This window comes from Borostomias antarcticus, assembly GCF_949987555.1.
Source record: "Borostomias antarcticus genome assembly, chromosome: 19".
NCBI lineage: Eukaryota > Metazoa > Chordata > Actinopteri > Stomiiformes > Stomiidae > Borostomias > Borostomias antarcticus.
In genome coordinates this window covers 2,684,429-2,706,091 of record NC_140252.1, presented here as the reverse complement: position 1 = coordinate 2,706,091, position 21,663 = coordinate 2,684,429, and the positions used below count along the sequence as shown (strand labels likewise).

Genomic DNA, 21,663 nt, shown 5'->3' with positions numbered 1-21,663 from the left:
TCCATCTCTATCTTTCTCTCCATCCGTCTTTCTCTCCATCTCTGTCTTTCTCTCCATCTCCATCTTTCTCTCCATCTTTCTCTCCATCTCTTTCTCTTCATCTTTGTCTTTCTCTCCATCTCTTTCTCTTCATCTCTGTCTTTCTCTCCATCTCTTTCTCTTCATCTCTCTCTTTCTCTCCATCTCTGTCTTTCTGTGTCTCTTTCTCTTTCCCTCTATTGATTGATATTTCCCTCAAGATTCAAGATTTCTTTATTGTAATGTGCTTCATTACATTACATTACATTTACATTACATTACATCACGTCATTTAGCAGACGCTTTTCTCCAAAGCGACTAACAATAATTGCATTTAACGTAGGAAAAGCCAATGTACTACTACTTGCCAGAACTCACAAGTGCATTTTCTTTCTAAAACAAGTGACTAAGAGCATAATCTAGTGCTGAAGGCAAAGTGCAAGAATAGCAATCTAAAGTACAATACAATACAATACAATACAAAACAATAAGTGCTTAGGAGGGAGGATTGTCGTAGTACTTCTTGAAGAGGTGAGCTTTGAGCCTGCGATGAAAGATGGGCTGTCCTTACATCAGTGGGCAGTTCATTCCATCACTGCGGGGCCAGGACAGAGAAGAGCTGTGACCGTGTCGATCGACCGCAGGGGCCTTGGAGTGAGGTAGCAGAGCGTAGCGGTCGATGGGGGTGTAGGGTTTGACCATGGCCTGGAGGTAGGAGGGGGCTGTTCCTTTCATTGCCCTGTAGATTAGCGCCAGAGTTTTAAACTGGATGCGAGCCGCTACAGGGAGCCAGTGTAGGGAACGGAGAAGGGAAGTTGTGTGGGAGAACTTGGGGTGGTTGAACACCAGGCGAGCAGCAGCTTTCTGGACAAGTTCAGAGGTTTAATGGCTGACGCCGGGGCCCCAGCAAGGAGGGAGTTGCAGTAGTCCAGGCGGGAGATGACCAGGGCCTGGATGAGTACCTGCTCTGTTTCATCAGTGAGGAAAGGGTGAATCCTCCTGATGTTGTAGAGCATGAATCTGCAGGAGCGTGTGACGGACGTGATGTGCTTCATACCAGTATCAGGGAGTCAGCTGCTTGGGTTCTGTCTCCTCAGCCTTGCAGCAACAACAGAATAATCATTTAGGCTACAAGATGATGATTTTACTACAAAGAGCCCAATGGAGGATCGACCAGCCGGACGATGCCCGTGATTATCTCAACAACCGCTCCAGTCTGTGAATCAATTTCATTAAGTCCTACATTCTTCATCACCAAGAGAGTGCAGTGTCCATTATGAGGTTGCTTGGCTTAGCGGTTCTCCACTGCTGTGGGTACCTGATGTGTATGCCTAATTAATGTGACTGACCTGCTCATTGGAATGAATGGGCAGCCATCTTTGAATGGGCAGCCATCTTTGAATGCCTTGCACAGTGGCTAACGCTAGCTACCATATGTTTTATTATGCAGCATGTGAATCTTAACAATATCCTGTGTTTAGGTGTGTAGCTAGCATAGAAGCTAATAACATTACAGTTTGGGTCACCTTCTTAAGCCACTAGACCAAGCTAGCTGTTACAAGCTAGCTGTCTACAATGATAGCTAAGCTGCCTGGCAAGACAGATAGCTTGCTAGCTAGATAAGGTAAGGTGATACCGATAGCTGGTTAATGCACATATAACTTGTTTATAGCCTATTTAAATTTGGCAGTTAACCGATGATGGCTTGAATAGGCAGATATAATGATAGCTAGATAGGTGAAAGAACTTGTTTATAGCCTGTTTATAGCCTGATCTGTTAACCAGAACTTCGCAGTGCAACCCAATTCAGTGCAACCTTATTTCTCTATAAACTAAATGGTTTTATCAGCATATATTTTAGTGCCATTTTGTGTTGACGGTCTCAATATCAGGTATAGGATTATCCAGGTAGCTGCAGGCTACATCAATAAAATAAGCAAAACATCTGCAAGGCCGTTGAGGAACGCAAAACAAAGTGTCCGTACTCAGCACCATCTTGTCTGATATCTCTTTTGGTCTCCTAACCCCCATCTACTCCCTCTGGCTGCTCTAAAACTGCCGACACAGTCGTTTTGGCCCCTTAGTGGTCGGTCCAGTTCACCTAATATCAAGAAATCACCCTCAAATGCCATCACTTGTACGTGTGTACCTCACCTTTCACCCTTCTCTGTCTCCCACTCCTCCCTCTTCCCAGAAACCCGGCGCAGGTTCCCATGGAAACTCTCCTCAGCTGGTCAACACCAGGGAGACCAACGGGAGCGTGAGCTCAGTCCGGCCCACCGGGTCCAAACAGGTAGCTCTAACCCCTCCCCTTTTACCTGGACAAAACACAGGCACACGCACACACAGCAGGCTGTTTACTAATGAGGTCCTCCTCTCCGTGACCTCCGTGGGCCAGGCTGCAGGCCCTCAGCCAGACAGGACTGCCCACAGACGGGTGAGCGGACAGAAGAGCGAGCAGGAGCTGAACAGACTTCTGCACCAGCAGCTCCTGGAGAGAGAGAACAAAGAGATGTGAGGTCTCAGACCAAGCACCACATAAGAGGTGAGATCTCTAAAAACAGCAGGCGTTTTAACCATTCTGTCTCTCTCTCTTTCTCTCTCTTCTCTCTTCTCTCTCTCTCTTTCTCTCTTTTCTCTCTCTTCTCTCTTCTCTCTCTCTTCTCTCTCTTTCTCTCTTCTCTCTCTCTTCTCTCTCTCTCTTTCTCTCTTCTCTCTCTCTTCTCTCTCTTTCTCTCTTCTCTCTCTCTTCTCTCTCTCTCTCTTCTCTCTCTTTCTCTCTTCTCTCTCTCTCTTCTCTCTCTTTCTCTCTTCTCTCTCTCTCTTCTCTCTCTTTCTCTCTTCTCTCTCTCTCTTCTCTCTCTCTTCTCTCTCTCTCTTCTCTCTCTTCTCTCTCTTCTCTCTTTTCTCTCTCTCTTCTCTCTCTTCTCTCTCTTCTCTCTCTCTTCTCTCTCTCTCTCTCTCTCTCTTCTCTCTCTCTTCTCTCTCTCTCTTCTCCCCCCCCTCTCCCCTGTCAGTGTGAAGGAGCACCAGACCAGCCCCACGTCGTTGCAGTTCCGGGACGGCGAGCTGGAGAGGCGGTACTCTGCGGAGAAGGAGACGCAGAGCGGCCTGGCCTTCTGCTGCTGCTGCCTGGTGCTCTTCTCCACCGCCGCCATGGAGGTCCTCATAGACCCGCTGTGAGTCCACACACACAGCATAATACACACTAATACACACTAATACACACTACTGAGGCCCTCATAGACCCGCTGTGAGTCCACACACACAGCATAATACACACTAATACACACTAATACACACTACTGAGGCCCTCATAGACCCGCTGTGAGTCCACACACACAGCATAATACACACTAATACACACTACTGAGGTCCTCATAGACCCGCTGTGAGTCCACACACACAGCATAATACACACTAATACACACTAACACACACTACTGAGGTCCTCATAGACCCACTGTGAGTCCACACACACTTTATTGTATTGTACTCGTGTATATTTTGGTTTTGTGTTGCACATCCTTTTTCTACATTTACTGTACATTTCTTTTAATCCTGCTTGTGCCTTTTTGTTGTCCTTCCTGTTTTTGTTGTCCTTACTCTTAATACTATCTATTATAAGATCTATCTATCTATCTATCTATCTATCTATCTATCTACAGTATCTATCTACAGTATCTATCTATCTACAGTATATATCTATCTATCTACAGTATCTATCTACAGTATCTATCTATCTATCTATCTATCTATCTATCTATCTACAGTATCTATCTACAGTATCTATCTATCTATCTATCTATCTACAGTATCTATCTACAGTATCTATCTATCTACAGTATCTATCTATCTATCTATCCATCCATCCATCCATCCATCCATCTATCCATCTACTTTATCTCCCATTGACAGTATTAGATCAGACATACTACATACTGCAATCAATGTAAACACCCTGGCTGACATATAGGTTCTCTAGACTCATACGTACTGTCATCCAACATCCAACATATTGTAATGCATCACACCACCACATGCTAGAGACTCTGGCGAGGTGCACCTTATGAGAGCAGAGGTGAGCTGAGCCCTCTGGCCTGTCCCTCTGCAGGCTGGTAGTGAACTACGTGACCCTGGCCATCGGAGAGGTGCTGCTGTTCATCCTCTCCATCTGCTCCCTGGCCGCCGTCGTCCCCAGAGTGAGTTACACTGGTGATGAGGAGGAGGACGACAACAATATTAGGATGTTTTTAATAATTAACCATGATAACTGTGGTGTGTGTGTGCACGTGCGTGTGTGTGTGCGCGTGCATGTGTGTGTGTGTGTGTGACAGATGTTTTCCAAGAGGCTGGTGTCATTCTCGGTGTGGATTGATCGGACACGTTGGGCGAGGAACACTTGGGCCATGGCGGCCATCTTTGTTCTCATCATGGCTGAGGTGGCAGATATGGTGAGGATGCATCTCTCTGTGTGTGTATGTATACTGTATGTGTGTGTGTGTGTGTGTGTGAGAGAATACCCTGGCGGGCTGACCTGAAAGCAGCGCATGTCCACACAAAACGGCCGTGTTACCAGCCCTTCCCAGGGCCTTTATTCACTCAAAAATTGTAACAAATTGCCTCAACGGCTTTAAGGGGAAAAACAATATATCTCAGGGGTTCCTTCCTGGAAGCGGTACGGGTTCCCCTTCTCTGGGATCGGTTCCCCTTCTCTGGGATCGGTTCCCCTTCTCTGGGATCGGTTCCCCTTCTCTGGGATCGGTTCTCCTTCTCTGGGATCGGTTCCCCTTCTCTGGGACCGGTTCCCCTTCTCTGGGATCGGTTCTTTAGGTCAGTGGCACAGGTGTCCTGGAGCCTCTGGGTCCTTGGGGACAGATTAGTCTAGGGACAGATTAGTCTGGGGACAGATTAGTCTAGGGACAGATTAGTCTGGGGACAGATTAGTCTAGGGACAGATTAGTCTGGGGACAGATTAGTCTAGGGACAGATTAGTCTGGGGACAGATTAGTCTAGGGACAGATTAGTCTGGGGACAGATTAGTCTGGGGACAGATTAGTCTAGGGACAGATTAGTCTGGGGACAGATTAGTCTGGGGACAGATTAGTCTGGGGACAGATTAGTCTAGGGACAGATTAGTCTAGGGACAGATTAGTCTGGGGACAGATTAGTCTGGGGACAGATTAGTCTAGGGACAGATTAGTCTAGGGACAGATTAGTCTGGGGACAGATTAGTCTGGGGACAGATTAGTCTGGGGACAGATTAGTCTGGGGACAGATTAGTCTGGGGACAGATTAGTCTAGGGACAGATTAGTCTGGGGCTTTACAATTGTACAACGTTACCTGTCGGTACACACCTCGCTACACAAGCCCCCTCCCAGGTCCTGGGTCCTCTCTTCTGAAGGCCCCCTCCCAGGTCCTGGGTCCTCTCTTCTGAAGACCCCCCCCCTCCCAGGTCCTGGGTCCTCTCTTCTGAAGGCCTCCTCCCAGGTCCTGGGTCCTCTCTTCTGAAGACCCTCCCAGGTCCTGGGTCCTCTCTTCTGAAGACCCCTCCCAGGTCCTGGGTCCTCTCTTCTGAAGACCCCCTCCCAGGTCCTGGGTCCTCTCTTCTGAAGACCCCTCCCAGGTCCTGGGTCCTCTCTTCTGAAGGCCCCCTCCCAGGTCCTGGGTCCTCTCTTCTGAAGGTCTCCCAGGTCCTGGGTCCTCTCTTCTGAAGACCCCCCCCCTCCCAGGTCCTGGGTCCTCTCTTCTGAAGACCCCTCCCAGGTCCTGGGTCCTCTCTTCTGAAGGCCCCCTCCCAGGTCCTGGGTCCTCTCTTCTGAAGGTCTCCCAGGTCCTGGGTCCTCTCTTCTGAAGGTCTCCCAGGTCCTGGGTCCTCTCTTCTGAAGGGCCCCTCCCAGGTCCTGGGTCCTCTCTTCTGAAGGCCCCCTCCCAGGTCCTGGGTCCTCTCTTCTGAAGACCCCCCCCCCCTCCCAGGTCCTGGGTCCTCTCTTCTGAAGACCCCCCCCCCCCCCTCCCAGGTCCTGGGTCCTCTCTTCTGAAGACCCCCCCCCCCTCCCAGGTCCTGGGTCCTCTCTTCTGAAGACCCCCCCCCTCCCAGGTCCTGGGTCCTCTCTTCTGAAGGCTCCCCAGCTCGTTTGCTGATAAGCCGCACCTGGTGTCCCTGGAGGCTGGTGATCTGACCTAACGACCGATCAATTACCTGTCCTAGAGGCTGGCAGGGGCGGGGCTGAGCTCACGGGGTGCCACAGTGCGCAAATGCATGCCAGCATGTGTGTGTGTGTGTGTGTGTGTGTACTTGTGTGTGTGTGTCTTCTCACCTGTTCAGGATCACCCTCATCAATGTTTTTATGTGTCTGAGCACCAGATCCCACAGGGGTCCATTAGCTCCTTGGCTGTCTGTCTCATTTGGACGGCCCCGCTGGGAAAGCCTGCTTCACACTTTACTGCTTCTCTGTCAGGAAAGAACAAGACCTCCAGATCATTATTACAGCGCCTTATTATTTCTACAGATCATTATTACAGCGCCTTGGCACAATATTTGTCTAATAAACTGTCATGAGATTCCCGTCGTGTGAATCCTTGGTGCACAAAAACTGTATTCTTGGAATTGATGCATAGATGTCCATTAGGGTGTGTAGTACCAAAAAAAGACAGTGTCTAAAATGTTTTTTTTACTATTTGCCAAACTACTATTTTTACTATTTGCCAAATTAACCGAACAGGCACCATTACTTAAGAAAGGTGCTGCACTCTAGTACAGTGTTAATATAGTGTTAAGTAGTGGTGTGATGATACACTAATCTCACAATATGATACGATACAGAATATTAGGTTCACAATATCGATACAATACAATATTGCAACTATATTTTTAACAAAACTTGAGTGATGAATATATGACTGGAAAAATAGTTGTTTATTAGAAAAACACAAAATGCAAAACAATGCTGTTATTTTCCCAATAGTAATTTTGTACAGCTCTTTTCTCTCATATATATATATATATATAATTTAATTTATTTTTTTTCCATTTTTTTTAAACTGCAAGACAGTTTTTCATCTCTGCGATGCCTATCGCTGCATTTTTATATCGCAATATCTTGTAGGACGATAATTATCGTCCCACCCATAGCATTAAAGGACAATGCTCGTTTTTGACAACCTGGACCTTATTTACGACATATTATAAGACGTTTGACTCACCGAGATCACTTTGGTGTAGTTCGGAGGCATGTAGAAGAAATGTAAAATCCAGCGCGAGCCAGTATATCCATGTAATGGCGGTGGTGGGGGCACCGAGAATGCAGTTTCTAAAAATCTATTTTCTGCCGCGAAACGGTTGTTTTCATCAATCTGTTTTGATGAATCGCTAGTTGTGCTTACATAGAGAGCATAGGCCTGTTGTGGTATTTCACATGCCTCTGTAATATGATCTTTAGAAACGACTTTAGACACGAAATAGCTTCCTCACTTGCTCCAGCACGCATGCGCACAGCGTGCTGGAGCAACGATTGCGCGCTGTGCGCATTAGTGCTGGAGCAAGTGAGGAACCTATTTCGTTTCGAAAGACGTTTCTAAAGATCATGGCATGTGAAAACCACAACAGGCATGCTCTATGTAAGCACAACTAGCGATTCATCAATACAGATTGATGAAAACAAACGTTTTGCGGCAGAAAATAGATTTTTAGAAACTGCATTCTCGGTGCCCCCACCACCGCCATTACATGGATATACTGGCACGCGCTGGATTTTACATTTCTTCTACATGCCTCCGAACTACACCAAAGTGATCTCGGTGAGTCAAACGTCTTATAATATGTCGTAAATAAGGTCCAGGTTGTCAAAAACGAGCATTGTCCTTTAAGCCCTGCCAGGGATAATAGAGTGCTAAGCGGAAGCAGGAAGAGCCGTCCCATGGGACCTTAATTTGGAAAAATGATGTACGGTAGTCAATGGCAATAAATAAATAATTTCTTGATCCCGTTTTAATTGTGCCATGACCATCACCTATGATGTTTGTCAATTTAAAACATATTTTTGCAAGTCAAGAAAGTCGCCGTTTGTTATAATACTTAAAGCATAATGAGTTTAATTATTAAAAGAGGTGAAAATCACTTTAAGTCTGGTCATGTTGAGAGCTACAGGAATATGAAAGGAGAGTTAGTCAGTTCTGTAAGAGCTGGCATGCAAGATCAGCTTTACAAGGTTTTTGGTGAGTATTAAACGAGTGTAATGTCAGCTAGCTAATATTAGCTAACTTGTGAATTAACCAAGAACATTTATGTTTTAAATTGACAAAGTTCATATATGATGGTCATGGCACAATTCAGTTGGGATCAAGAAATCATTTTTCTCACGCCGTTCACTACCATTCATATTTTTTTCTGATTTTATGTCCCATGGCGGTTTTCTCTTCCTGCTTCCGCCTAGGCACTCTATATGGTGTTAAGCATGACAGTTTTAAAGGTGCAGTAGGCAGTTTGTGATCTGAAAGATCTTTAAAAATGCAACCGACAAAATCCCTGCCCCTCCCGGCCTCCCTCCAAAGCCACTCCTCTAAATTGGGGGAAAACAAATGACACTTGCTAGGTGCTCAAAATTAACTTTTTTACTTCAATCAATCAAAGCTTTATTTGTATAGCTCATTTCATACCCAGAGGCAACACAATGCACTTTACAGACAACAAGGGAGGTGGGCATACGACCCATCCCTACATATTCCAGAGGGAAGTAAAAAAACTGTAATCACCCGGGGGTCAGATAAGTGAGCTGTAAAAATTCTTCCCTTACCCCTCTCAACGAGGCGATCGAGCAAGCTCCTGGAGTATGTTTGTCTACCAGCTAAGAACATTTATAAAGCAATAAATTACATTAAATTACATTTTCAGAGTAAGAGAAGCTAAAAACAACATAGGAGAGACATGGCAAATACTGGTGTGTGTTTGCTATGGCCCAGGCCTAAAGCCGGAAGTGGGCTGGTGTATGTCTGTGTGTATGTGTTAACTAAATGCTACGACATCCACAGCAGACACAGGGGTATCTATCGGACTCAGGGAGGTCTGCTGGTGACAGTGGGGCATCCACTGGACCTGGTTAGAAGATAGGAGGGAGAGAGAGAGGCACTAGGGAGAGGGAAGGCAGAACAGGGTTAGTAGCACACAGAGCCATAAAAGCAACACATATATTAAAACAGGCAACCTGGAGCAAGCTCCTGGAATATATTTGTCTAACGGCTAAGAACATTTATAGAGCAATAAATTACATTAAATTACATTTTCAGGGCAAGAAAGGCTAAGAGCATCAGGTCCAGGCCTAAGCCAGATGTGGACTTGGTACCATTGGTGCTTGGTACCATTGGTGCTCCCAACTTCAAAAATGTAGGAGTACCAGTAAATGTGGATGCACTTATTACTGCGACTTCCACAGATTACGGATTTATTTAATCTTAGTGTCAGATCACTCTATGTATTGATTCCTGTCAAGATGTACTGTAATGAGAATTGCAAAAAATATAACAAAAAGTTATTCTGAGCCAAACTGCATACTGCACCATTAATATGGTGTTAAGCCCTGATGGTCTTAATATGGTGTTAAGCCCTGACAGTGGCAATATGGTGTCAAACCCTGACGGTGTCAATATGGTGTTAAGCCCTGATGGTCTTAATATGGTGTTAAGCCCTGATGGTCTTAATATGGTGTTAAGCCCTGACGGTGTTAATATGGTCTTAAACCCTGATGGTGTCAATATGGTGTTAAGCCCTGACAGTGTTCAACATTCCAACAATGTTAATGGGCTCAGCCACTCACCCTGCAGTACTCCTCACTGTGATCATTTGTCAAACGTTATCCTGACGGTACCCTAGCATTCTCTCAACCTTTCCCCAACGTCACAGCTCAGCTGCGACCCGCCGCCCCTCCTGCTCCTCAACACCAGTGCCGGCCTCTCCCTGGCCTCGCTCGGCCGCGCCGGCCTCTCCCTGGCCTCGCTCGGCCACGCCGGCTGTGCTCAGAACCCCCGCTACTACGGCTACATGGCGGTGCTGTCGCTGATGGCCGCCGCCATGCTGGTGCAGGTCAGCCACCTGGTCAAGCTGGGGCTCATGCTGCTGGTTGTCGTGGCGACGGGCGCCGTCAACATCTACAGCTGGAGGGAGATTTACGACGTGTACGACGTCGTACACTTCTCCAGCTACCGGTGAGAGGCCCAGCATTCAGCTCGGTGAGGTGCTGAGAATGTGTACGGTACGGTATTTGCGCGGTGACCACCACTACGCTCTGCTATACCTAATGGCTGCCCTGTCACTCCGTGGCCCCTGCGGTCGATCGATGCGGTCACAGCTCTATGTCCGGGCTCCACAGTGGTGGAATGAACTTCCCACTGACGTCAGGACAGCAGAGTCGCTGCCCATCTTTCGCCGCAGGCTCAAAACTTACCTCTTCAAGAAGTACTACAACAATCCTCTGACTTAAGCACCTAGATTATGCTCTGTCACTTGTTTAGAAAGGAGATACACTTGTGAGTTCTAGCGAGTAGTAGTACACTAACTGACTACCTACGTTAAATGCAATTATTGCAAGTCACTTTGGATAAAAGTGTCTGCTAAATGACTGTAATGTAATGTGTTTCACATGATAATCAGCTACTGTACACTCTACGGAACAAACACGACTTTAACCTCTCTATCACTCTCTCCTGCCCCGCCTTTCACCTATCCCCCTCAGGACAGCTACGGTACCCTCCAAGTACCTGATGACAATGATGATCATCGTCATGATGGTCAGCTTCTACTACTTTGCCCGCCATGTGAGTGACATCCTCCTCAATGCCAGGCAGCACGATCTGTCTGGAAAGACCCTCTAGCCTTGTGAGACCTTCCGGTCTTGTGAGACCATCCCGGTCTGGTGAGCTTGCGTTCTGGTTCTCTACACGGAGCAGTCTGGCCACGCAGCCGTGGAAACCGTCGGGGCTGGAGGCGGTGCCAGTGGGCGTCAATCAAAACTATTGGCATGCGATTGGATCTATTCATTGCATTGACCAACGTAACCGGCGGAGCTTCCGAGCGCAGTCGCTTGAAGAGCGAAAACATTGCCCCCTGGGAAAAGCCTTGGATTCAGGTTTTTGTGGTTCTTTCAATAAAATGATGCCCACCGGTTCTGATCCAAGTACTGCTTTGCAGCATTGACACCAACCTCCTCAACAGCAGCGCCATGTTATTATTTTCATCATCAATTAAACCGGACGCTGATTGGACGGGCCCAATAGTAGAGAAACAGAACGAGGGCTGGCGAGATCACGATGGGCTCGCGAGGCCGTTGGGATCTAGCCAAATAAAATCAACCTGACACCTGCCACTGATTCTCTCTTCTCACCTGACACACACACACACACACACTCTCTCTCTCTCACACACACACACACACACACACACACACACACACACACACCCAGGGGGAGCGGCAGTCGCGCCGGCTGTTCCTGTGGAAGATGGAGGTCCATGACCAGAAGGAGAGGGTGTTTGAGATGAGGCGCTGCAACAAAGCTCTGGTCACCAACATGCTGCCTGAACACGTGGCCAAACACTTCCTGGGCTCCAAGAAGAGAGACGAGGTGAGAGAGAGAGAGAGAGAGAGAGAGAGAGAGAGAGGAGGGGGAAGGGATTCGGAGAGACAGAGAAAGAGAGAGGGGGTGGGGGAGGGTGGGGAGAGAGAGTGATTGAGAGAGAGACTTTTGATGCTCTTGAAACATCCTCACAATAAACATTTAACAAGCGAACAAGAAATGTTAAAACTATACAGTTATGATCTGAAAAACAAACCACAACCAGCACCAAGCAACACACACACAATGGCGAGAGAGAGAGAGAGAGAGAGAGAGAGAGAGGGAGAGAGAGAGAGAGAGAGAGAGAGAGAGAGAGGACGGTGACACCTTAGGCCCCTGAACAAAGCGGTAGTGAGGAGCAGTGAACGGAGAGGCAGGTGAGGGAGGCCAGTTCAGAACACGGCCCTCTCACCCACCCTGGTCTCCTCCTCCAGGAGCTGTACAGCAAGTCATACGGCCCTCTCACCCACCCTGGTCTCCTCCTCCAGGAGCTGTACAGCCAGTCATACGGCCCTCTCACCCACCCTGGTCTCCTCCTCCAGGAGCTGTACAGCCAGTCATACGGCCCTCTCACCCACCCTGGTCTCCTCCTCCAGGAGCTGTACAGCCAGTCATACGACGAGATCGGCGTGATGTTCGCCTCCATCCCCAACTTCTCCCACTTCTACACCGAGGAGGGAATCAACAACGGGGGCATCGAGTGCCTCAGGATCCTCAACGAGATCATCTCCGACTTCGACAGCGTGAGTCATCCTCAGTGTGTCTGTTTGTTGATGTGGGAGAGAGAAAGAGTGGGTGTGTGTGTGTGTGTGTGTGTGTGTGTGTGTGTGTGTGTAGGGAGGGGTTGTTGATGTTGCCAACAGTATGAATCAGACATTCAACATGAGTGAGTTTCAATAACCATGTAATCCTTCTGGTTTTTCCATGTCAGTTGTTGGACAGGACTGAGTTCCTCTGCATCACTAAGATCAAAACCATAGGAAGCACCTACATGGCTGCTTCAGGCGTCACACCAGAGAGCAACACCAACGGGTACTGCAACCGCAAGGTGACTACCGCCCAATCCCTGCCCATCTAACTACCGCCCAATCCCTGTCCATCTAACTACCGCCCAATCCCTGCCCATCTAACTACCGCCCAATCCCTGTCCACCTAACTACCACCCAATCCCTGTCCACCTAACTACCGCCCAATCCCTGCCCACCTAACTACCGCCCAATCCCTGTCCATCTAACTACCGCCCAATCCCTGTCCACCTAACTACCACCCAATCGATGTCCACCTAACTACCACCCAATCGATGTCCACCTAACTACCACCCAATCGATGTCCACCTAAACACAAACTGCACTGACAAACAGGTCCTCAATGAACTATCAAGTTAGATGTAAATCGTCTTTATCATGATGATGATGATGATAATAATGTTGATGATGATGATGGTGGTGATGATGATGATGATGATGATGATGATGATGATGATGATGATGATGATGATGATGATGATGATGATGAAGACAGTATGGTATATCTCCAGCCTGAGGACCAGTCGTTGAGGGAGCGCTGGCAGCACTTGGCTGACCTGGCGGACTTCGCTCTGGCCATGAAGGTCACGCTCACCAACCTCAACAAGCAGTCCTTCAACAACTTCATGCTCCGTATAGGTCAGTGTGTGTGTGTGTGTGTGTGTGTGTGTGTCTGTTTTCCCTTAAAATGATCCATGTCCATCTGACCATCAATCAATCAATCAATCAAAGCTTTATTTGTATAGCACATTTCATACCCAGAGGCAACACAATGCGCTTTACAGAGAACAAGGGAGGTGGGCATACGACCCACCCCTACATATTCCAGAGGGAAGAAAAAAAACAGTAATCACCCGGGGGCCAGATAAGTGAGCTGTTAAAATTCTTCCCTGACCCCTCTCAACGAGGCGATCGAGCAAGCTCCTGGAGTATGTTTGTCTACCGGCTAAGAACATTTATAGAGCAATAAATAACATTAAATTACATTTTCAGAGTAAGAGAGGCTAATAACATCATAGGAGAGACATGGCAAACACTGGTGTATGTCTGTGTGTGCGTGAATGTGCCTGGGCCCAGATAGAGGCAGGGGTCAGGGGTAGGATCGGGGTAGGAAAAGGATACGGACCCGGGTTAGGGTGAGGGGAAGGGGGTACTGGGCCCAGGACTGGTGTATGTCAGTGTGTGTGTGAGTGTGCCTGGGTCCAGGTAGAGGCAGGGGTCAGGGGTAGGGTGGGGGTAGGAAGAGGATACGGACCCGGATTAGGGTGAGGGGAAGGGGGTACTGGGCCCAGGCCTAAAGCCGGAAGTGGACTGTTGTATGTCTGTGTGTACGTGTGTGTGCGTTAACTAATTTGCTACGACATCTGCAGCAGACACAGGGGTATCTATCGGACTCAGGGTGGTCTGCTGGTGACAGTGGGGCATCCACTGGACCTGGTTAGAAGATAGGAGGGAGAGAGAGAGGCACTAGGGAGAGGGGAGGCAGAACAGGGTTAGTAGCACACAGAGCCATATATAGAGTAATACATTACGTCAAACTACATTTTCAGAGCAAGAAAGGCTAAGAGCATCATGGGAGAGGTGTGGCAAACCCTGATGTGTGTCTGTGTGTGTGTGCGTGCCTGGGCCCAGATAGAGGCAGGGGTTGGGGTAGGGTGGGGGTAGGAAAAGGATACGGACCCGGGTTAGGGTGAGGGGATCTGAGCCCAGGACTGGTGTATGTCTGTGTGTGTGTGAGCGTGAGTGTGAGTGTGCCTGGGTCCAGGTAGAGGCAGGGGTCAGGGGTAGGGTGGGATAGGAAAAGGATACGGACCCGGGTTAGGGTGAGGGGGAGGGGATCCAAACCCAGGACTGGTGTATGTCTGTGTGTGTGTGAGCGTGAGTGTAGGTGTGCCTGGGTCCAGCTAGAGGCAGGGGTCGGGGGTAGGGTGGGGGTGGGAAAAGGATACGGACCCGGGTTAGGGTGAGGAAAGGGAACTGGGCCCAGGTCTAGGCCTAAGCTGGATGTGGACTGGTGTGTGCCTGTGTGTACGTGTGTGTGTTAACTAAGTACTACAACATCCACAGCTGACACGGGGGTATCTATTGTCTGCGGGCGACAGTGGGGCATCTACTGGACCAATGTATACAGAGGATTCACAGGTAGGTTTGAGGCTGCCTTTCTGTATCTCAAGGTCCTGGCTAGTGATTGTAGGCTAGGTCGAAAAGGTACGTCTTGAGGTCTCGTTTGAAGATCTCCGTTGTTTCGGCCCTTCTTAGGCACTCCGGCAGGGTGTTCCAGAGGTTGGGGGCATAGAAACTAAAAGCTGCCTCTCCGTGTTTCTTGGTCCTGGCTTTTGGAACTGTTAAAAGTTCAGTACCTGAGGATCTGAGTGGTCTGTTGGGCATGTACTTAACAAGCATGTTTGAAATATATTCTGGTGAGTGATTGTGGAGAGATTTATAGACTAGTAATAGTATTTTAAAGTATATTCTAGAGTTGACTGGTAACCAGTGTAGTGATTTTAAGGCTGGTGTGATGTGTGCCCTTCGTCTAGTCTTAGTGAGGACTCGTGCTGCAGCATTCTGTATCATTTGTAGCTTAGAGATTGCTTTCTTTGGTAGGCCTGATAGTAGAGCATTGCAGTAGTCCAGCCTGCTTGTGATGAAAGCATGCATTAATCTTTCGGTGTCAGCCTGAGAGAGAAAGGGTTGCACCTTGGCAATGTTCCTTAGGTGGTAAAAAGATGTCTTTGTAATATTCTTGATGTGGTTTTCGAAATTAAGATCTGAGTCAAGTATGACACCTAGGTTTTTAGCCTGGCAATTGTTGTCAATTTCCAGAGTTTTTAAGTGTGCAGCTAGTTTCTCTCTTTCAGCTTTTTCTCCAATGATCAGTACTTCTGTTTTGTCCTGGTTTAGTTGGAGGAAATTATGTGACATCCATACATTTATATCCGTAATACACTTGACAAGGCAGTCAACCAAGCTGTAGTTACTGGGTGTTACGGAAATATAGAGTTGGGTATCATCTGCGTAGCTATGGTAGCTAATGTTGTGCCTCCTGATGACACTGCCAAGGGGCAGCATGTACAGGCTGAAGAGTAGAGGTCCTAGGATCGATCCTTGGGGCACCCCACAGGTCATAGCGATCTTTCCTGAGCTATGTTCACCGAGGGCGACGAAGAAATCACGACCGGTTAGATAGGTCTTAAGCCAATTTAGGACTGGACCAGAGAGGCCAACCCACTTTTCCAGTCTTTCGATGAGGATTGCATGATCTATAGTATCAAAGGCTGCACTCAGGTCCAGGAGGACGAGAACAGAAAGCTCTTTGGAGTCAGTATTAATTCTGAGGTCATTTACAACTTTGACTAATGCCGTCTCTGTGCTATGGTGGGCGCGAAAGCCGGACTGGAAAAGGTCAAGGGTACAACTTGTAGCTAGGAAATCATTAATCTGTTTGAAAACAAATTTTTCCAGAATTTTACTCAAAAAGGGAAGGTTGGAGATTGGTCTAAAATTGCTAAAAACTGAAGTGTCTAAGTTGTTTTTCTTCAGTACGGGTCTCACCAGAGCAGTTTTAAGTATTGGTGGGAAGACACCTGTAGATAGGGATTCATTAACAATGGATAAAATGTAATTGGATACAGAGTCAAAAATAGTTTTGAAAAAATCGGTGGGGATGGGATCCAGCAGGCATGTGGAGGTTTTGAGTTTGGATACTACTTTTCTCAACATTTCTGTGTCAATCAGTGTAAACAGGCTCATATGTCCATTGCATGGAGGGAGAGGATCTGTGAACGGGATGCATGGCCTTTCCTGAGTGATATTCCTCCTAATATTCATAATCTTATCTCTGAAGTAAGCTGCACATTCCTCACATTTGGAGGTAGAGAGCAGGTTATCAGGTGTTTTTACGGCAGGGTTTATTAGGCTATCAATTGTTGAGAAGAGCACTCTTGAATTATTTCGGTTGATAGATATCAATTTTGAGAAGTGGTCTTTCCTTGCATTTCTTATTGCTTTATTAAAAGCAGAGAGATGTTCTTTGAGAATATCATGGTGGACCTGTAGCTTGGTTTTTCGCCACATACGCTCAGATCTTCTGCAGGTTCTCTTTAGTTGATATGTTTCCTCATCAGGTGTGTCTGTACCCAAGTGCATGCATCTATCTGTGTGTGTGTGTGTGTGTGTGTGTGTGTGTGTGTGTGTGTGTGTGTGTGTGTGTGTGTGTGTGTGTGTGTGTGCGTGTTACATATTCCTCAGGCCTGAATAAAGGATCTGTGCTGGCTGGAGTGATCGGTGCCCGTAAACCTCACTATGACATTTGGGGCAACACAGTCAACGTAGCCAGCAGGATGGAGTCTACCGGGGTAATGGGCAACATCCAGGTAACCCCCCCCCCCCCCCACCCCCCCCCCCCCCACACACACACACACACACACACACACACACACACACATACACACACATACGGGAACACTTAATCATCACAGTATAACACCAAGTCAATTGAACTTCTGAGATCTGTCCATTTAGGAAGCATAAAGGGTTTTGAATGCTTTGGTGCAAATGAAAGGTCAAAGACAATAGGTGAACAGAAGAGGCAACAGCAAGACGACCCCCGAAAAGGAAATGGTTTTGCTTCCTGAATGATTTTTCTGTAGTTTTACATTTTGCTAGTTCCCTCGTGATCGCTGGCAGCATGAGGCAGTACCTGCAGCCCACAGGTAGTCCAGCTCCCATGGTCACTCACGCTGGAGCAGTGGCCCCGGGTTCCTCCTGGGTCAGGACGATGCCCGGCCTCATGTGGCCAGAGTGTGTGGGCAGTTCCTGGATGACGAAGGCATTGATGCCACTGACCGGTCCTCACGTTCCCCAGACCTGAATCCACCCGAGCGCCTCTGGGACGTTATGTACCGATGTGTCCGCCACCGCCAAGTAGCGCCACAGACTGTCCAGGAGCTCAGTGATCCCCTGGTCCAGGTCTGGTCCAGGTCTGGTCCAGGTCTGGTCCAGGTCTGGGAGGAGACTGTCCAGGAGCTCAGTGATCCCCTGGTCCAGGTCTGGTCCAGGTCTGGTCCAGGTCTGGGAGGAGATCCCCCAGGACGCCGCCCGCCATCTCATCAGGAGCAGGCCCAGACGTTGTCGGGAGTGCACACAGGCACGCGGGGATCATACACACTACTGAGCCACATTATGAGTTGTCATGATGAAATGCACATGTTGGATCAGCCTGTGATCTACATTTTTCACTTTTTTAGTTTTCATTGACCATTCTTATGTCATTTTGTTCTCGACGATTATACAATGTAATCAATAAAGATGAATAACTTGAATAGTGTGTACATCGTATAGAGTATAGACACACAATTGCACAAAACTTCCATTCTCCATTTTGAAGCTGAACATTTTTCAAGCCTCATTTCCACAGGCAGACAGATGAAGAGTTTCCTGTTGTCTGCCCCCTAGGTGGTGGAGGACTGCCAAGACATCCTGAAGGAGTACGGCTTCCGCTTCGTCCGCAGGGGGCCCATCTTCGTCAAGGGGAAGGGCGAGCTGCTCACCTTCTTCATGAAAGGCAAAGACACGCCCACTAGTAACGGCCTGACCACCACCACCACTCTCCCTCACCAAGTAGCCGACCAGTCGTAGCTCCTCCCTGGAGAAAAGGCACACTTACGGACACAGGTAGAAACACACAACCACGTCTGGAGAGATACTGTATGCAAACACATCTACTTTTCACTCGTTCAGACATACACATTTACACACTGATGTCATTCTAACCAGTCATGTGCTCTGTACATACAACCTATGGGCACACACTAACATGCTATGACAGAAACAGACTAGGCCCTAGAGCATCATAGACAGGGTAACAGTTAATGCAAGGTTTCTAAAGACATGAAAACAAACACTTGTACTATGAGGATATCATATAAGTATATCAAGATACAGGCAAATATGTCATAGAACTGCATAACAGATATCAATATGCTGTCTGCTCTATAAGTCAGTACTGTGGTTACTAAACTGGTATCAATCAATGTAGTGCTTCAGAACCATCCTGTTAACGGCCCGTCACAGATATTATCTTCCATGTTCCTTATTTTTTTCTAACTGTTGACCTCAGGTTCAGTAATATAAACACTGCTTTAAATTTGTTTTGTATTTATAACATTAATTAAAAAAAAAAAAAAAAATTAATGTCTTGACTGTTTTTGTACAACCAGCCGTGATTGACTTTAGTTGATGTACCGTTTTTGTCCTCAGGGTGTCAGTGTTGCTCTCTGTTTCTTACTCTCAGTTTTGCTCAATGTAGGCCTATGGGCTACTCAGTAATGTGTCAGGCTCAGAGTATGAAGATGATAGTTAGCTGCATGGAATTGTCCTGTTTTAAGATAAGATAAGAAAAACGTTATTGTCCATTAAATTGACATGTAATGGAAATGTGTCTTTGGCACTCCGGCAACAGTATAAAAAACAATAAAAAACAACTAAAATGCATAAAAGACATAATAAAATAAATTTCTAGCAGCAACAGTGTTCTTGGGCTTTGGGGGTGGGTGTGGCTTATTGTATTACAGTATGTCCCTGAATAGTTAGAGCAGGGGCACAAATTATTTCTTGTGTCTGTTCTTCCTGCCTAGTGGAACCTTGAGTCTCCTGCCAGATGATGAATCACGTGATCTAATCCCTCAATTAATATCAGGTCATCCTGTAGTCATATCAGGTGATTTACATGTCAAATCTCAGTGGACGGAGCATCTTATGCCATATCACCTACAGTATGTTGGATAATGAGTGATGAGATGAGTTCTACATGGATTCAGTCAGACAGTTTTACACCATTCCAGTTGGGCCGAGTCGTCACCATCCCCTTCTACACATCGCCCACTCCCATCTGGGCAGGGCTGGCGCTGCTATGAGGATCATGTTCTCTGACTGTGCCTTTGACACCATACAGCCCTTACTTCTGGGAAACAAGCTATGGACAATGGAGGTGGACACCCTCCTGGTGACCTGACCTAGATTATAGACCACAGTATGTGAGGCTTCAGGGCTGTGTGTCAGAGAGAGTGGTCAGCAACACTGGAGCCCCACAAGGGACAGTCCTGGCTCCCAGACTTCAGATACAAGTCAGAGACATGTCATCGGCAGACATTCTCGGATGACTGTTGTGGTGATCATGAAAAAGGCAGGAGGCAGCAGAACCTTCCAGTAGTGGGGCTTATTGGTCACACTCACAAAACAGGAAACACGACATACAGACTGCTCTAAGGCTAAAGATACATCAGGAAGCAAGACAACCAATCTGTTGTAGCGAGTGCCATCTTCTATGTGATTGTGTGCTGGGGCAGCAGCATCACAGAAGCGAGCGAGGTGCCATGGTGGACATGGTGGTGCTCCTCTGCCTGGCTTGGACCAGAGTGATTGAGGGCAGGATACATAGTCCATGATGGCCAGCGGTTTGTCCAGGGTGCTACGGACATGTGTAACCCATGCGTTTCGCATTGCCCTGGAAGGGAATCGAACCCCGGTCTCCCACGTGACAGACACCGTTTTAACCAGCTGCACCAATGAAAAGCTAGCTCTTCATTGGCACGGGTGGACAGTATTTACTGTATACTGGGGGGTTAACCAACAACTCGCTACCTACTCGAGGACTGACGAGAACCCAGGTTCACTCGGTTACACCTTTTACAAACATGGTAGGCTACATACAGTACTTGATTAATTGACATTGTATTTCTGTACATTACTCCTTTGAGGAGTGTTTCGCCAGCTACTCTCACGTTTCACTGGGTGGCATCAGCTAGACTGGGTCCGTGGGTCTGGGACTTCATGACTGATCGCAGACAGCAGGTGAGACACCAGAGCTGTCTGACCTCATAGGTCCACCTGATCTGTGAAGTTGCACAAGGAACAAAGCTGGGAGCAGTCATCTTCCTGGCTGCTATTGACAGTGCCTTGCGCTCCCATGCAGCCAGGTGGAGGTACGTGGACGACATGACGTGCAGAACAGCGCCACCTCACCCAGCCCTCCTCCCTGCAACCTGTCATGGACCAGCCATTCAGAAGTGGTGCCCTCAGTTAAGATTCTTGGCCTATGGGTCCAAAGAGACTTGAAGTGAGACCAACAGGCGAAACACATGCTCTCCTCTGCCAACCGGAGGCTACATATTCTCTGCAGGCTTAAGTGTTTTGGTGTAGGCTGAGCGTATCTGGTGACCATCTTCAAAACATACATCCGACCCTCCATTGAGTATTGTGCTCCAGTGTGGCACTCCTCCCTAACACTCCTCCAATCAAACCAGCTGGAGAAAATCCAAAAAAGATCCCTCCGCATGATCCTTGGCCGAGACATTTTGAAATTTCCTACCTGACAGGATGTGCTACCCATGAATTAAGCACTAATGGGTCGTAGGGCATTCTGATAGACATTTCCTCTCTGACAGGATGCACTATGAGCACACTATAGGGCATTCTGAGAGACATTCAGGTAGGAAATGTCTATCAGAAAGCCCTACTACCCATTATATTGTCCTGCCAGAGAGGAATTGTCTATCAGAATGCCCTATACGAGCCATTATTGTGCATAATTCATGGGTAGCGCATCCTATAAGGTAGGAAATGTTGAAATGTCTATCAATATTTCCTGCCTGACAGGACGCGCTACAGATGAATTAAACATAATATAATGGGGTGGTAGGTCATCCTGAGGAGGTAGGCCAACTTTTCAGAACACCGGCACTCAGAGCGAAGGGAACACCTGTGTCGGAGTTACGCTCAACACGTCCAAAACTCCCACTTGAGACTTGCACCAGGCAGGCCAGTCGGCTCCAGACCAGCACAACAAAAACTGAGCACTACAGGGACTCTACCATCCCCTATTTGACCAGACTGCTTAATGAAAATGTATAACTTGATACCCCTCCTTTTAAATTATATTTTTATATTTAGCTTTTCTACGGTTTATTTGCATTGTATTTTTTTTTATTGTAATAGGACTACACGGTTTTGCAGATA

The 21,663-nt window shown here is 47.5% G+C and overlaps 1 protein-coding gene across 1 annotated transcript in view; it reads left to right on the top strand.

Annotated features, from left to right (window-relative positions):
* Positions 1-18,285, top strand: part of LOC311321569 (adenylate cyclase type 3-like) — a gene marked incomplete at both ends in the record, with an annotated part of 41,144 nt that extends 22,859 nt beyond the window's left edge. The window contains 13 exons of the mRNA XM_084453564.1: positions 2,213-2,311; positions 2,417-2,532; positions 3,036-3,197; positions 4,133-4,220; positions 4,356-4,472; positions 9,918-10,219; positions 10,747-10,828; positions 11,474-11,632; positions 12,220-12,366; positions 12,555-12,671; positions 13,161-13,287; positions 16,897-17,021; positions 18,103-18,285. Coding sequence (XP_084309690.1) covers positions 2,213-2,311; positions 2,417-2,532; positions 3,036-3,197; positions 4,133-4,220; positions 4,356-4,472; positions 9,918-10,219; positions 10,747-10,828; positions 11,474-11,632; positions 12,220-12,366; positions 12,555-12,671; positions 13,161-13,287; positions 16,897-17,021; positions 18,103-18,285 — 1,824 coding nt within the window. The remainder of the gene's footprint in view (positions 1-2,212; positions 2,312-2,416; positions 2,533-3,035; positions 3,198-4,132; positions 4,221-4,355; positions 4,473-9,917; positions 10,220-10,746; positions 10,829-11,473; positions 11,633-12,219; positions 12,367-12,554; positions 12,672-13,160; positions 13,288-16,896; positions 17,022-18,102) is intronic.
* Positions 18,286-21,663: the final 3,378 nt, after the last annotated feature.